The sequence below is a fragment of the Terrapene carolina genome, unplaced genomic scaffold (genome assembly GCF_002925995.2).
Source record: "Terrapene carolina triunguis isolate 2854851 unplaced genomic scaffold, T_m_triunguis-2.0 Scaffold62, whole genome shotgun sequence".
Classification (NCBI taxonomy): domain Eukaryota; kingdom Metazoa; phylum Chordata; order Testudines; family Emydidae; genus Terrapene; species Terrapene triunguis.
The window spans coordinates 39815266-39831596 of NW_020664413.1; the positions used below are offsets into that span (position 1 = coordinate 39815266).

Below are 16331 nucleotides of genomic sequence, written 5' to 3' on the forward strand. Positions count from 1 at the left end.
GGCTAGTAGCCATTGATGAACCTATCCTCCATGAACTTATCTAGTTCTTTTTTGAATCCTGTTATGGTCTAGGCCTTCACAACATCCTCTAGCAAGGAGTTCCACACATTGACAGTGCGTTCTGTGGAAAAAATACTTCCTTTTGTTTGTTTTAAACCTGCTGCCTATTAATTTCATTTATTTCTTGTGTTATGAGGAGGAGTAAATAACACTTCCTTATTTACTTTCTCCACACCAGTCATGATTTTATAGACCTCTATCATATCCCCCCTTTGTCGCCTCTTTTCCAAGCTGAAAAGTCCCAGTCTTATTAATCTCTCCTCATATGGAAGCCATTCCATTCTAATCATTTTTGTTGCCCTTTTCTGAACCTTTTCCAATTCCAATACATCTTTTTTGAGATGAGGTGACCACATCTGCATGCAGTGTTCAAGATGTGGGCATACCATGGCTTTATATAGAGGCAATATGGTATTTTCTGTCTTATATCTATCCCTTTCTTAATGATTCCCAACATTGTTAGCTTTTTTGATTGCCTCTGCACATTGAGTGGATGTTTTCAGATAACTATCCACAATGACTCCAAGATCTCTTTCCTGAGTGGTAACAGCTAATTTAGACCCCATCATTTTTTATGTATAGTTGGGATTGTATTTTTCACTGTGCATTACATTGCATTTATCAACATTGAATTTCAACTGCTATTTTGTTGCCCAGTCACACAGTTTTGAGAGATCCTTTTGTAGCTCTTCGCAGTCTGCCTGGGACTTAACTATCTTGAGTAGTTTTGTATCATCTGCAAATTTTGCCACCTCACTGTTTACCCCTTTTTCCAGATCATTTATGAATATATTGAATAGGACTGGTCCCAGTACAGATCCCTGGGGGACACCACTATTTACCTCTCCCCATTCTGAAAACGGACCATTTATTCCTACACTTTGTTTCCAATCTTTTAACCAGTTACCAATCCATGAGAGGACCTTCCCTCTTAACCCCTGACAGCTTACTTTGCTTAAGAGCCTTTGATGAGGGACCTTGTCAAAGGCTTTCTGAAAATCTAAGTACACTATATCCACTGGATCCCCCTTGTCCACATGCTTTTTGACCCCCCCCCCCAAGAATTCTAGTAGATTGGTGAGGCATGATTTCCCTTTCCAAATCCATGTTGTCTTTTCCCCAATGCAGTATAGTATAGCAGCAGGAAGACTGCCTGAAGTGTTACAGTTAGTAAAACTAGTGAAAAATCTTGTCTCACATTATGGTTTAAGATTTTTTTTTTCCTTTTCAGTTTAGCTTAACCCTGTACCCAATTGACATGATGATTGCCCTGTTGTGTTCATTCTCTTTGAAGCACCTAACATTGGCCACTGTCAGAAGACAGGATACTTGGCTAGATGGACCATTGGTCTGACCCAGGATGGTTGTTCTTATGTTCTTTACTCAGAGCCAAATTACAGCAGCAGGTAAAGATAACAGTGTATCTTGCTGCTGCTCAGGGCACAAACAAGGAAGGGGGTCACAATTTATAGCAACTTGCTGCAAAAAATGGCTGGCCAGTCAGCTAGAAGGGGGAAGCATCCACTGCATAAAACATGTTTCCCTCTCAGTGCACTGTAATCTATGCTGCAGTATGCAGGATAAGACAAAACTACATGCGTGCAGCCAGGGTGACACCACAGCAATAGAACTAGCAGCTGTAATGATTGGCCTGGGGGAATGGTAACAGTTTTGCAGACCCATGGATGCTTCTTGCTTACTGTTTATGCTGTATCCAAGCACTTTACAGAAGAAATTAAAAAAACAAGATCCCTGTCTAATGGCCAGAGATCTAAAATGTTTGGATTCATTGTTAGGAATATTATAAGGAAATATTTTATATACTCACACATATGTGACAGTCATAGAAGTTGTAAATCTGCCCGTTTAAAATTCATTACATGCGCAACAAAATGATCAACAGAATTAACAAATGTTTCTATCATACAATGACAGATATACAGCATCTGTTCTTAATTTACCCGGATTATCTATGTTTTCAGCAAAAATCATTAGTCCTTTAATACAATTCTGCTGAAAGGCTTTATTTGTCTGAATGCAGAAGACAAAGCTATTACAAGAAAATTAAAATATTAGTCTCTTTTCTTATGAAATCAAACATGTAGAATATAAAGTTTATACTTCATAAATATAAGATTTTTACTTTATACTGGTATTTTACAGAGTAGGAAATGTAGAAGGACTAAAGCCCGGTCTACACTACAGAGTTAGGTCAATGCAAGGCAGTTTATGTCCACCTAACTCCATAAGTGTCTACACTAAAAATGTTGTTCCCGCCAATGTAACTTGCTCGCTACGCCGACTTAATAACTCTACCTCTGCAAGAGGTGTAGCATTTAGGTCAATGTAGTTAGGGCAACGTCCACTTTAGTGGCCTCCAATAGGTGTCCCACAATGCCCCATCATGACTGCTCTGGTCACTGTTTTGAACTCCACTGCCTGGCAGCCAGGTACATAGGTACATGCCTCTCCCCTTTTAAAGCTCTGTGAATTTTTGAAATTTCATTTCCTGTTTGCTCAGTGTGGAGAGCTCACCTAGCAACTCTCGAGCAAGTCTAGCAACTGCCCAGCTGACCACGCCAGCTCCACGAAGCAGACATGCTCCTGCCTGAAGTACACAGAAGGTGGTGGATCTCCTGGGTCTGAGAGGAGAAGAGGCTGTGCAGGCATAACTCCAATCCAGCTATAGAAACACTAACATCTATGAGCAGATCGCTCGTGGCATGGAAGAGAAGGGCTACAAGAGGGACACGCAGCAGTGCCACTTGAAAGTCAAGGAGCTGCGGCAGGCGCACCAGAAGGCAACAGAAGCGAACAGTCCCTCTGGTATGGAGCCGCAGACATGTTGCTTTTATAAAGAGCTGCATTCCATCCTTGGCGGAGACCCCATGACCACCACCAACAGTCGCATGGATGCTTTGGGGGAGCTGGAGTCACAGGCCCCCAAAGTGAACAATGAGGAGGTGGTGTTGAATGAAGAGGAGGAGGAGGAGGAGTATGCGGGACAGGCAACTGGGGGATCCAGTGGCGAAGCGAGCCAGGATCTGTTCTTGACTCCAGAGCAGTCGAACAAGTTCCTACTCTCCAGCATGGGCAAGCCTGATGCAGGGGAAGGAACCTCTGGTAGGTGTGCAGGTTACTTTGATATTGCAGGGCACATCTGTTCATTTACTCTTTTTTAATCATTTCGTCTTTTTAATCGTGACGAGGTAGTAAAATAACTAAGCGAGGTAGAGTCGCTATCTGCGTCTCATTCCCATGTACAGTTAGGCAGAGGGGGCCCTGCAGAACAGTTTGTTTATGTGCACCAGTATGTCCCGTGAATCCTCCATAGAAATCTCAAGAAAATTTTCATGAAGGTCATCTACAATCTTCTCCTGAAGGTTTCTGGGGAAGACTGCCTTAGGACACTTTCCCACATCACTGAGCAATTACTTCAGCAAGCACTATTGCAGCATACAAGCTAGCAGCCGTATGAATGTAGGAGCTGGTCCCTTTCAGCCTGTTATCCTCAGAAGTGAGATATCACCTAAAATCACCACTGCCTGTGGAAAATGGTGCCAGTATTTAGTTCAATGGCTCTATCCACATGTACTTATGCCCATGAGCTATCTCCCTCCCCACCCGTTATTGTCCCAACTTGCCACCTCCCCCCGGGTCATATTCACCTGCTGTGCTCACTCAAGGAATCCCAAGGAGAAGTGAGAATGTACTGCTTGCAACTTGTGTGGATCAAGGAGAGTGAGTTTAGTATACCAAGTTTCCATTTATCCTGTGAAGACACTCACAATACTACCTCTGTTCATTGTATCTTTTGCAGCTGAAAATGTGGCCTTGAGGGTCTCTCCATCCACACCAGCAGAGCAGCTCAGCCAAATGAGGAGTAGAAGGAAGAAAATGGGGAATGACATGTTCCAAGAGACCCTGCAAGCTTCTGGCTCTTCGGATACTAAACACAGGGCTTTGAGGATCACCATCTCGGATGGAATGGACAGATCGGAGAGGAGAAAAGCTCAGGACAAGGAGCAAAACAGGCAGCAGGACATGCTAGTGCTTCTCAAGAGGCAAACAAATGCTGGAGACTCTTGTTGACCTTCAGGTTCAACAGACCCATGCTCAACTCCCTCTGCGGCCCATAGAGAACTGTTCCTCTCTACGCTCCCCCCTCCCATTCCACGTGGTGTCCAGGACTGCTGCACTATCCCTACCAATTTACCCTGGAGAACAGTACAGATAATCACAGCTGCACATACAGTAATCACGTCTCTCACAGATCAGTGTATGTGTTGGTGAAATGAAAATGACTGTTCTTTCCCTTTCAAGTTTCTTTTCCTTGTATTTGTAACATTTCATTCAGTTATAAATATGTCTGTTTGCATGGGTTTGGAATAGAAGTCTAGTTAGGGAAACTTATTTCTTTATTAGTTCACAGCATATGCTGGCTGGGTCTCATCATTCAGAGATAATAGCAATAGGTGCTTGTGCAATTTTATGTTACCACACACACACACACACACACACACACACACACACACACCATTCATTACAAGGTTCACATCAGGGTTCAAAAAACCCCACACCAAACCAAAAAAAGGCCAGGCAGAGCACAGGATGGCAATACACATTATTGTGGCTATTAAAATGGTCTTTCAAAGCCTCCCTGAGCCATTTAGCTCCCTACTGAGCTCTTCTTATAGCCTTGGTATCTATCTGCTCAAAATCAGCAGACAGCTATTCCACCTCTGCCCTCCACCCCAGAAGAAACTTTCTCCCAGTTGCTTCACAGATATTATGAAGCACATAGCAGACATTGGAATATTTTTTTCACTGAAGTCTAATCTCATGAGTAGACCGCAGCAGTGGCTTTTCAAATGGCCAAAGGCACATTCAACTGTCATTCTGCACCGGCTCAGCCTGTAATTGAAATGCTCCTTGCTGCTGTTGAGGTGCCCAGTGTACGGCTTCATGAGCCATAGGAGTAAGGGGTAGGCTGGGTCTCTCGGGATCACTATTGGCGTTTTAACATCCCCAATGATGATCCTCTGGTCTGGAAGAAAGTCCCTGCTTACAGCTTTCTGAACAGGCCTGTGTTCTTAACCATGCATGACGTGTGCATCTTTTTGTTGGTAAAATGTCTCCAGTGACCCACCAGCACTTGCAATACCATAGAAAAGCAGCCCTTTCTTTTGATGTACTCTGTGGCAAGGTGGACTGGTGCCAAAATGGGGATGTGTGCCACCTATCGCCCACCCTGCAGTTTAGTAACCCCATTGCTGCAAAACTATCCGCTATGTCCCGCACATTGCCCAGAGTCACAGTCCTTCGTAGCAGAACGTGATTAATGGCCCTGCACACTTGCATCAGAGCAACCCCCACAGTGAATTTCCCAGCTCTAAATTGATTCCCAATCCACGGTAGCAATCTGGCATTGCAAGCTTCCACACGGTGATCACCACTGGCAGTGCAGCTCTCATGTTGGTGTCGCTGCGCCGGAAGGCTGGGGCGAGCTCCGCATACACTTCCAGGAATGTGGCCTTCCATATCTGAAAGTTCTGCTCGCCATCCCAAGGCTGCATAATAATGTGATTCCACCAGTCAGTGCTTGTTTCTCTGGCCCAGAACCAGTTCTCCACCATTTGCAGCTTCTCTGTGAAAGCCAACAACCATGAATTGTTTCTATGTCCAACAGCAAGGTAGCCTCCAAGGAATCATGTTTCCCACGGCTCCTCTGGTGGTTCTGCAAATACTGCAGGATCAGGTGCGTTGTACTTGCAGCGCTCATCACAATAGTGCATGGATCCTGCTCAGCTCTGCTTCTCACAGAGATGGCAGATGCATAGGTTTGCAGGGCTTTTGAAAAGAGGCACAAAACATTATGGGATGCAGATAAAATTATGGGATGGAGAAAACTGCATCATGGGATGTTTAAACCATGCTCCCAGTCACCCCTGCATGACTCATTTGTCCCTATGAGGCACTGCAAGCCCTTCCCAAAACACCCTGCACTAGATGGTGATGAGTTGCACTGTGGGATAGCCACCCACGGGGCGCTGCTCTCTCCATCAATACAAGCGCTGGTAGTGAGGACGCATGCCGCGGACACAAGCAGTGTACTGTGGACATGGAAAAGCGATTTAATTACTGAGGGAGCGGTATGTTGCATAACTTAGGTTGATTTAATTTTGTAGTGTTGACTTGCCCTAACATGCATTTAAAATTCCTTAAACATATCCTTCACAATACAAAATATGTATCCATGGCTATTTTATAACACTTACCTGAAGTGTGATCAAACAATTTTATAACTTTTGATTATAAATACTATATACACTGAAGAAATTTAAATTCATTATTATTGTCCCTAGGATACATTTGACTGTCTAATATGGTATCAGTAGTAACTACATCTACCTTAAGTCTTTTTCTGCTGTTTAAATTTCCTCTCTCTATATATTATTTAGCTGTAATTTTTCATTTTATTTTAAATATCATGGAAGCCAAAAATAAGCTGCTTTTTGAAACAATTCAATTTTCAATTGATCAGACCAGTTTATCTAGGGTAGTATTTTGTTTCCAGCAGTGACCTAATACTAGTAATTCAGAAAGAGTCAGACAGAAATGTCTCTTATACTCCTAGCCAATATAGCTGTGGAAACAGGTGGAAGAATTCCTTCCTTGACTATTGACAGACCAGTTTATTCTGTAAAATTTAAGATTTAAATGCTGTCATTCAAATTTGTTCAACAAGATTTAGGGCTCCATTTTCTGACAACGTACGTGCATATAAGGGAAAATTTACCTGCAATTCTGCTACCCTGAAGATCTCTTTCTGACAGGATTCCCCCTCTTGGAGCTCATCTTCCAGGGTGAGACTGACAGAACTCCCGAAGCTGTAAAAACATTGACCCTAAAGGACAACAGTGGCCAGGCTGAATGTCACCCACATTTTTAGGTCACCACTTGCCACCCCCTACAGATTATAAATACCATTGCGCCTCTCCCCCTGCAGCCACTTTCCTCCTGTTCGCAATTGGTGAAGGCATTCTGGGAATCATGACTTCCTTTCATTGCTTCATGCTTTTCTGTATCCTTTATATTTATTACCCCATTTTCAGTCAGCCTGTATGTTGTCTAAATTACTGGCACTTTGTTTAGGCATGCTATAACAATGACTGCTCTTGCATACTCATTTCACTGCATTTTTCCGATTAAATCTTCATTCTGAGATAAAAATTAACTATGTGGCTTTATTGAGTAACTGAAGAATGTATAGACCTCTCCTTCCCCTACCCCACCCCCTACCCCAAAAAAGTTAACAGAAAAGAATTATGTGCAGGTACAGCAAATAAAATATGGAATGCCATTACAAAAATGGCAAAAGATGATGGGGAGATGTTTTACAGCAAATGAAATAAATTAAAAACTATCAAGTCGTTAATATATAAACTGTAATTCTATTAAGTGATCGACCTATACCAGCCGTACACTTGGGAGATTAAAAAGCCTCTCTTAAAGGCACAGTCATGCTTTATTTTTTATAACTTGGAGGCAGGGCCCTGTGTGATGCTCACAAGCCAAATTCAGTTGCAAGGGCTCCTGATTTCTGCATCACTGCTAAATTTCATGCCACACCGAAAATTCTGTAATAGTGTGATGTATTTGCAAAGTCATTCCAGAACATATTTTAATTAAATCTAAAAATGCAGTACGTAATCCATATGTGACAAGTTTGTTCTAGGGAGATATAAAACTTATACTTCCATAAACTTTTTGGTTTGCATTGTGATGCGGAGTATCTTGCAGCATATATAGGCTTCAAAAAAAGCTGACACGTCAAATCAGACTCCAGGTATACAGGCTGCAGAAAAAGCTCCATTTGACTGCTCATTGCTGTAACTAACCAAAGACAGTTATTTCAGTGAAGTGAAGACCGCCTCTGACTGGCAATTTTTTGGGGGCAAATAGTAAATTTGCCAATAAATTGGGGGGAAACTATTCACAAACTCAGATCAAATTCAGCAAACAGCTTAACAGATTTATAGAGGGACCATTGTGATCATCTAGTCTCCTGCGTATACAGCCCAAAGAATTTCCCCAATGTAATTCCGACAGTATATCTTTTAGAAAATATCCCATCTTGATTAAAAAATGCTAGTGATTGTGAATTCACCATGACCCGTGGTAAACTGTTCCAATGGTTAATTATTCTCAGTTAAAAATTTACACCTTATTTCCAGTCTGAATTTTTCTAGCTTCAACTTCCAGCCATTGGATTGTGTTATACCTTTCTCTGCTAGATTTAAGAGACCATTATTAAATATTGGTTCCCCACGTAAGTACTTATAGACTGTACTCAAGTACTTCCTTTATCTTCTCTCTGTTAAACTGAATAGATTGAACTCTCTGATTCTATCACTGTAAGGCAGGTTTTCTAATCCTTTAATCATTCTTGTGGCTCTTCTCTGAACCCTCTCCAATTGATCCACACACTTCTGGAATTGTGGACACAAAACTGGACACAGTATTTCAGCAGCAGTTGCACCAGTGCAAAATACAGAGATAAAATTACCTCTCCACTCCTAGAGATTAACATTTATGCATCCAGGGACCCATTAGCTCCTTTGGCCACAGCATTGCACTGGAAGGGAATGTTCAGCTCATTATTGATTACGACCCCCAAATCTTTTTCAGACTAACTGCTTCTCAGGATAGTCTCCTATCCTGTAAGTATGGCCTATGTTCTTTGTTCCTAGAAGTATAATTTATAGCTAGCCATATATCCAGCGATCCAGATCTCTCTGTGTATCAGTGACCTGTCCTCTTCATTATTTACCACTCCTAAATGCAAACTTTATCAATGACGACTTTATGTTTTCTTCCAGACCATTGATAATGTTAAATAGCATAGAACCACAAACTGATCCCTGTGGGACCTCACTGGAAACAACCATTTGATAATTCTCCATTTACAATTACATTTCAAAACCTATCAGTTAGTCAACTTTTAATCTATTTAACGTGTGCCATGTTAATTTTATATTATTCTCATCAATGCCTTACAGAAATCTAAGTATATTACATCAACACTATTCCCTTATCAGCCAAACTTATAATCTCATTAAAAAAAATATATCAAGTTAGTTTGACACAAACCCATGTTTATTGGGATTAATTATATTACCCTTCTTTAATTCTTTATCAATCAAGTCTTGTATCAGCTGCTCCATCATCTTGCATGGGATTGATGTCAGGCTGACAGGCCTATAATTACCAGAGTTCATCCTGCTCACCCTTTTTAAATATTGGCACATGAACTTTCTTCCTGTCTTCTAGAGCTTCCTTGGGGTACCAAGACTTACTGAAAATCAACAGCTGAAAAAGAAACGGAAAATATTTTAAAAATATCTAAACTCTTTCAGCCATTTTAACACTAAATGTTAAAACTGTGTTTGAACCATTTTGAAATGAAACATTTTAAAATCCATTTTGTAAAGAAATTTAGCTAATTACGAAACGATTTTTGGGTTGAATGTAATGTTTTCAAGTTTTTTGTTCCTGCAAGAAAAAACAAATAAATCCAGTTTCAGTTCAAACCAAAACAGTTTTTTTCCCTCCCCAGTTTGGCCCCAGAACCAAAAAAAATCAATTATTTACTTAGGTCTGACCCTACACTCAATATTTGAACAATGGTGGTGACGTGATTTGTCACATAAAAGTGATGGTATTGTTTCTCTTTCCTGAGGTGGTGAACGTAATTCATATAATCAGGAAGGGAGTTTGATGAAGCAAAAGGGTATCTGAATGTCTCCAGGAGAAAAGCAAGAATAGAAAAATGTTACATTTCTCTTTCTTTATCATGAAGGCCTTGTTTGAAGCAATTTTCCTATATTAAACTTCTGTAAGAATGAATGACTACGTGAAGAATTTCAATTGAATTTTCTCATCACATTTAAACAAAATAATTGCGTGTGCAAATGTAGCTGCAAAGGATGCATGCAGTCAGGTTCCTTTCTGTCTTGTTTTACTGCCTCTGTATCAGAGCTCTGTGGAGAGATTTTGGGAATCATATCTCTATACTTTAAGGGGTGACCCATACAGAATGCACCACTTTCAGGGTGAGCATGTAAACTTGTAATATGCTTTCCACAAACATTTATGAGAATAAAAGTTAACCAACCCAAATGTTCTGAAAAAGCAAACAAAAGGGGAACATTTTATTTTTAAATTTGATTGAATGCTCATAATTTTTGTAGTATTTGCCCACCTCTATTTTCTACATAGCTACTGTGTTTATTAAGGGATTATAAGAGTTAGTTGTAGATTTATTTTACTTTTGTAACTTTACAGATTATTAGCTGAGACACACAAAAAAGAAAAATAAAAAAACATTAAACTCTGCTCTGCAACTCACTGCCAACAGAAATCAGGTTGAATCACATCAGTGACCTACGGGCCATCTTGGACTCCTTTTTGATGCCCATCTTCTGCTCCTGGAACTAATGATGTAAGAATAATTCCTCTAAACAAAGTGGTTTGAATCCAAGGGTAGAGGAATGGAATTTGACTCCTTCTCTAGAAGACAGGGATGTTCTTCTACATTTATCTAATGTTACATTGACATTCTGGTAATGAGTTCCACATAAATGCTAACAACCATTGGAGAAAAAAACCCGTACAGAAAGAAGTCTGAGTACACCACTACCTTTTTAGAACAGTTGTAATTTCATTAAAATAGGAACATAATTTAAAGATTATTCTCTGATGATTTACTCATGCAAACTGCACATAAAGAAAACAGTACAGTTTGTGAAACATGTTCAAATGTAAAGACTCGAAATGATAAGTACAGAAGTAGTGCGACATATGTCTCAAAACAGAATTCATGGTTGTACAACTAATAACTGTTTTCTCTATTTGATGAACACAGACATATTTATTATGGTTCTTTTCCCAACCCCATTCGTTAAATGCTTACATGTCTCCTCACACTTATGTAGACTTATTTTACAGGCACAACAGTTTTATTAAAAAAATTCACTTGCATAAATAAGATAAAAAATGCCTAGTGTTTAGGAGAGAGAATGAAAATGTAACCAATGAGGTTTTACCTAGTTCACCAAAATTACAATGAAAAGTAGTAACTGTATAGCTTTCCTGCATAATTCACATTTTGTGCCTTTGAGATAAATTCCTTTCTCACAAGACTTATGGTATATTTTACCATTGTGGAATTTTTCAGTAACTAACTTTTTCCCCCATGAAACTGGTAAAAGTATTTAAACATATGGGTTTATCAACTCAAAAATTACTTCCTTGTTTTTAAAATACAAAATATTTAGAATTCCTATTATTTTCACACTTACAGCACTGAAATGATATACACACAATTCAGATATGTCTTTGTCCAGTTTTGATTATAGTATGGTTGTATATTATACAAATTATGTTCTTCCTCTGTATTACCAATTACATTTCATAGATTTAAAAATGAATCTCATAAGGAATTTGATAGCACTGAGATTTAAAACAGTGTAGCATGGAGAAGGAAGAGAAAATGAACTACACAACCCATTATAAATGCATTAAATCTTTGTTATATACATAATGGAATCCTGTCTGACTGCCAAAATTTGCTACTCTTTAGCTATTGTACAAAGTTTTCTGACCTGAAAGCACACATCTACTTTTTTCCCCAACGTAATCTATTGTAAAATATTGTACTGTATTTTGAACATGAGTACAGAATCCAAATAGGTAATGGCACATTTAAAAAACTCAATATCCTACAGATGATTGGATAATGAGAAAAAGTGTACCTACAATCATCTCATCAGAAACAAACATACATCATGGAATGTTAGTTATCCAAGTTCGCACAGTAAATAACATTTTTAAACTGCAATCTATCAGCCAGCATCACATTGAAGGCATCTTTAAACATTCAAGCAAAGATTGCTGGCATAAACTACTGAACCATTCTCACACACATACGCACACATACACACCACATTATAATTACATTGTTTCCAAGATATGGTAGATACTGATTTTTCCACAAGAAAGGTATCAAAATTTTGCTACTAAAAGATGACAGTGCTTACACAAGAATTAAGTACAAGTTAGCTTGCAAATACAAGACAATGACAAAGAAGAAGGAAAAAAGTGTTGTTTAACAAAGGTTTTTTAGGCTTTTCTGGCATCCATACTTGTGTATGAGTAAACTCCTTAGTCGGTGATTCAAAAATCCACAAAGTATCAAGCTAGCTATGAAAATTATTCCATATTTGATAACCCTGTATTGTACGATATCTTTTTACTGTTTTGTACTAGCCTAGCCTCAAAGGGTATTTGCAGACCATTGTTTTGACAGCAGAAATAAAGCTCCCCTTTTAAAATTAAAGTGTTGAAAAAATTGGCATCAGTTTTTAAAGAAAATCTAGTTAGTAATGACCCTCATCTAGTTTAGGTATGTGCATAAAAGTACTGTATGTCCCTACACCATACTGGCCCTGTTAAACAATTTAAAAAACAACTAACCAACCAAAACAGTTAATAAGCCAAACAAAATGCTACACATGATATAAAGCAAACATTTTCTCCCAATGTTCTCTCTCTCATTATGTGCAAAACAATAAAAAGGCAAAAAGACTAAAAGCAAATGTACTGTTACTGTCTTTTTCTCTTGCCTAGTGCTTTATGACCTTGCTAACAATTACAAAGTCAATAGGGACTATGCAGAACTTTGGTATAAAATGTCACATAATATTACTATCACAGTCTTGGGGATGCACATTAATAATTCACCCCAATGTTGATTGAAATAATACCAAATTAAAAGTGAAATAAACCACATTGTACTTTACACACACTTTACACATTGAGCACAGAAAATAACTAGTAAATCAACTTTAAAAAAAAAATCCATCTTCTGCAAGGAGACTAGAAACTGCTGTTCAGTCTCCTCTTCATCTGCCCATCTGACAATCTTTAAAGCCAAATTTAAATTTGAATTTTAAAAATGAATAATTTTAAGCTACATATCTTTTTAGATGGAGACTGGTCTTGATTTCCCTTTAAAGTCACAAATGTATATCTAAGAAACTGTTGCAATGCAAGTTTTTAATCAACTTCCTGAAGGCTGTGACTGGGAAGGTGGAGCCATAACAATCTGTGAAAGCACTGGCTCTGTACTCTGGTCCGCCATCTGGGTGAGAACTGACGTGGCTACGGCTTCTGCCTTGGAGGTTGAACTTACTCCATTGGAAGTGCTGACAGAACTATGCTGAATAGCTTCTGTATGTGGACTATTTGGCACTGAAATGTCTTCAGTACTGTCATCTTTATCTGCAGCTAAAGAAAAAAAATTCACTTGCTGTTTTTTTCTAAAATATGCATAAAAATTTTTCAGATAACAATAAGTCCTATAAATAACCACAATTAATAGCACATATAAAAAGACATTTGTCAAACATTTATTTTTAGTATAATTGCTTTATATATAAAGATGAACAGGTAACTTGTTTGTATTTTTCTATAAACAAAAACCAGGATAGAATGTTAGAATATTTATGGACACAGGTACATTTTCAAATGATTATTCCCATCTATTTAAAACCACAGTTAATTTTGGTTGATTTTCCATCTAGTGCAGCGACTGATGACTACAACACCTGAGTCTAATGATGCACGCACATGAGAATAACAATAGTCTATAGTTTATAGTCTAAATGCCACCAGCTGTTCTATAGTTATGTAAATTAATTAGATTCAGATTTTTTAAAAACCACAAGATACTGCATTTGACTAGTAATTCAGCAAGAGATCATTCTCAGTTTGATAATTAATAATGTTTATGAAAATCACTCTCTGTAATACAGTAAATTACTATTGCTCAGTTGGACAATAAAGTTTTCAATATGCAAAATCTTCATTCTTTCAACAGGGTGAAATTCAATTAGTTTTGTTTAGCACTTAAATATCTGCCAATAAGAGTTAATTAATGCATGACATAAAAGTCTTTAAAATTCAGAAGACATCCAAGAACTTCTTCTGTTTGACTTGCTCTGAATCAATGAAGTACTCAAATGAATTACCCATAATTTTTTATGATCACAAAACCCAAGTATTGAAAAAACAAAACTTCTTGCTTTGCAAATTTAGTGTGTGTGTGTGTGGTGGTTTTTTTTTTTTTTTTTTTTAAAATACAGAGGCACGATTTAACAGGAATTATTCTTTCAATAAATGCATCAGTTATATTTTACAACACAGACCTTTCATTTAAAGCAGAGAAAGTTCATATATATAAGGCATTTTAGGAGAAAAGGAAGCCAATATGAGAAGTGAAATCCACTTAATAGATTATCTGATAAACATATATATTTAGATGAGAACATTGTTTAGACATGAAACTTTTATTTTTACAGGTGATAATTGGTAAATTAATTAGTATTTTAATTAAATCTCTTCTTCTCTATTTTTGATTAGTCAGATTGTTGAACAGACATTATCAAGTGATAATAAATTGTGGAAGTCAAATTTTTACCTGTAAGTGGTATCTTTCAGATAAAATAATCTCCGTTCACAACTGGTTTTTGCTCATATAAAAATGGAAGGTGTGAATGATAAATTTAACTGCAAGAGTTTTTGGTACCATCCTAAGCTTCCTAGAATGTTGCTTGAGTCTCCCATGACAACTCCCAAAGCATTTACTTTTGCACTTAACTAAAATGGAGATAGTTACCTGGCTAGAAGTTAAGGAGGAAAAGAGCTCCATTCTAAAATGGTGCAATCAAAATAAAGATTTTTACTGAATAGGGTATGCATAGAAAAACTGAATCCAAAACTAAAAAGACAAAGACACAAACAAAGACAAGGATAACAAAGATGACAGACACAAACAAAGTGTCCAAGGAAGGATACACCAAAGTTTATAATAATAACTAAGAATGAACACTGAGCACGGACAACAAAAATACCTTGAAGGTAAATTATTGTGGGCTGAGGTTTTTTTCAGTGCAGGAATACCAGTTGCAAGAATGAAAATTCACTGATGAGCAAGTCAATTCCACAACATAATGAGATCTTTATTGCAGTCCTTTATCCATACTAAGAAGGGATTATTTTCAGAGACAGAAAGTAACCCTTTACATAGTATTGTTTGAATAGAAGCAAAGTCATACAAACATGCAAGTAAGCAGCCTTGCAAATGTATTCCAAAGAAATGTTAACGAGCGAAAAAGCCAGAGCCGGCCCTGTACATTGTGTGCAGAAGTACCTCCTTTTGTTTGTTTTAAACCTGTTGCCTATATGACCCATAGTTCTTGTGTTATGTGCATAGCTAAATAATACTTCCCTATTCACTTTCTCCATATCACTCATGATTTTTTAGACCTCTGTCATATCCCCCGGTAGTCGTCTCTTTTCTAGGATGAGCAGCCCTAGTCTTCTTAATTTTTTCTTGCATGGAAGCTGTACCATACCCCTAATAATTTTTGTTGTCCTTCTCTGCATCTTTTCAAATTCTAATACATCTTTTTGAGATGGGCCGAATGGAACTGCATGCAGTAATTCAAGGTGTGGGCATACCATGGATTTTTAAAGTGGCATTATAATATTTTCTGTTTTATCATCAATTTCTTAATGGTTCCTAACATTGTTAGTTTTGGGGTTTGTTTGTTTGTTTTTATTGCTACTGTACAGATGTTTTCAGGAAACTATCCATGATGACTCCTAGATAGCTTTCTTGAGTAATTAAAGCTTGTGTAGACCCCATCAATTTGAATGTACAGTTGGGATTATTTTTTCCAAAGTGCATTACTTTGAATTTAATCTGCCATTTTCTCGCCCAGTCACCCAGTTTAGTGAGATCCTTCTAACTTCATAGTCAGCTTTGGAGTTGTATTATTATTTGTATTATTTGCAAATTTTGCCACCTCATGTTCACCCCTTTTTCCAGATCATTTATGAAAATGTTGAACAGCACAGGTCCCAGTACAGATCCATGGGGGACACCACTATTAACCTTTCTCCATCGAGAAAGCTGACTGTTCATTTCTAACCCTTTCCCCCTATCTTTTAACCAGTTACTGACCCATGATAGGGCCTACCCGGGACCCCACCCCCTATCCAATCCCCCCTGTTCCCCATCCCCTGCCCCACACCCGAACCTCTGCCCCATCCAACCGCCTCCTGATCCCTGTCCCCTGACTGCCCCCCAGGACCCCTTTCCCCATATCCAAGGCCCCGGCCCCCTTAGCATGCTGCTCAGAGCA

General features: G+C 38.4%; 1 protein-coding gene across 5 annotated transcripts in view; it reads right to left on the reverse strand.

Annotated features, from left to right (window-relative positions):
* Positions 1–9309: 9309 nt before the first annotated feature.
* The window catches only part of ATF2 (activating transcription factor 2), a 79668-nt gene continuing 72646 nt past the window's right edge, over positions 9310–16331 (reverse strand). For 4 of the 5 annotated variants that reach the window (XM_024213294.2, XM_024213134.2, XM_024213455.2 and 1 more), the window contains one exon: positions 9763–13410. In XM_024213294.2, coding sequence (XP_024069062.1) covers positions 13184–13410 — 227 coding nt within the window. In that variant the 3' untranslated portion in view covers positions 9763–13183. Of the gene's footprint in view, positions 9433–9762; positions 13411–16331 lie in introns of those variants that run through there. The other variant, XM_024213214.1, reaches the window with a different exon arrangement.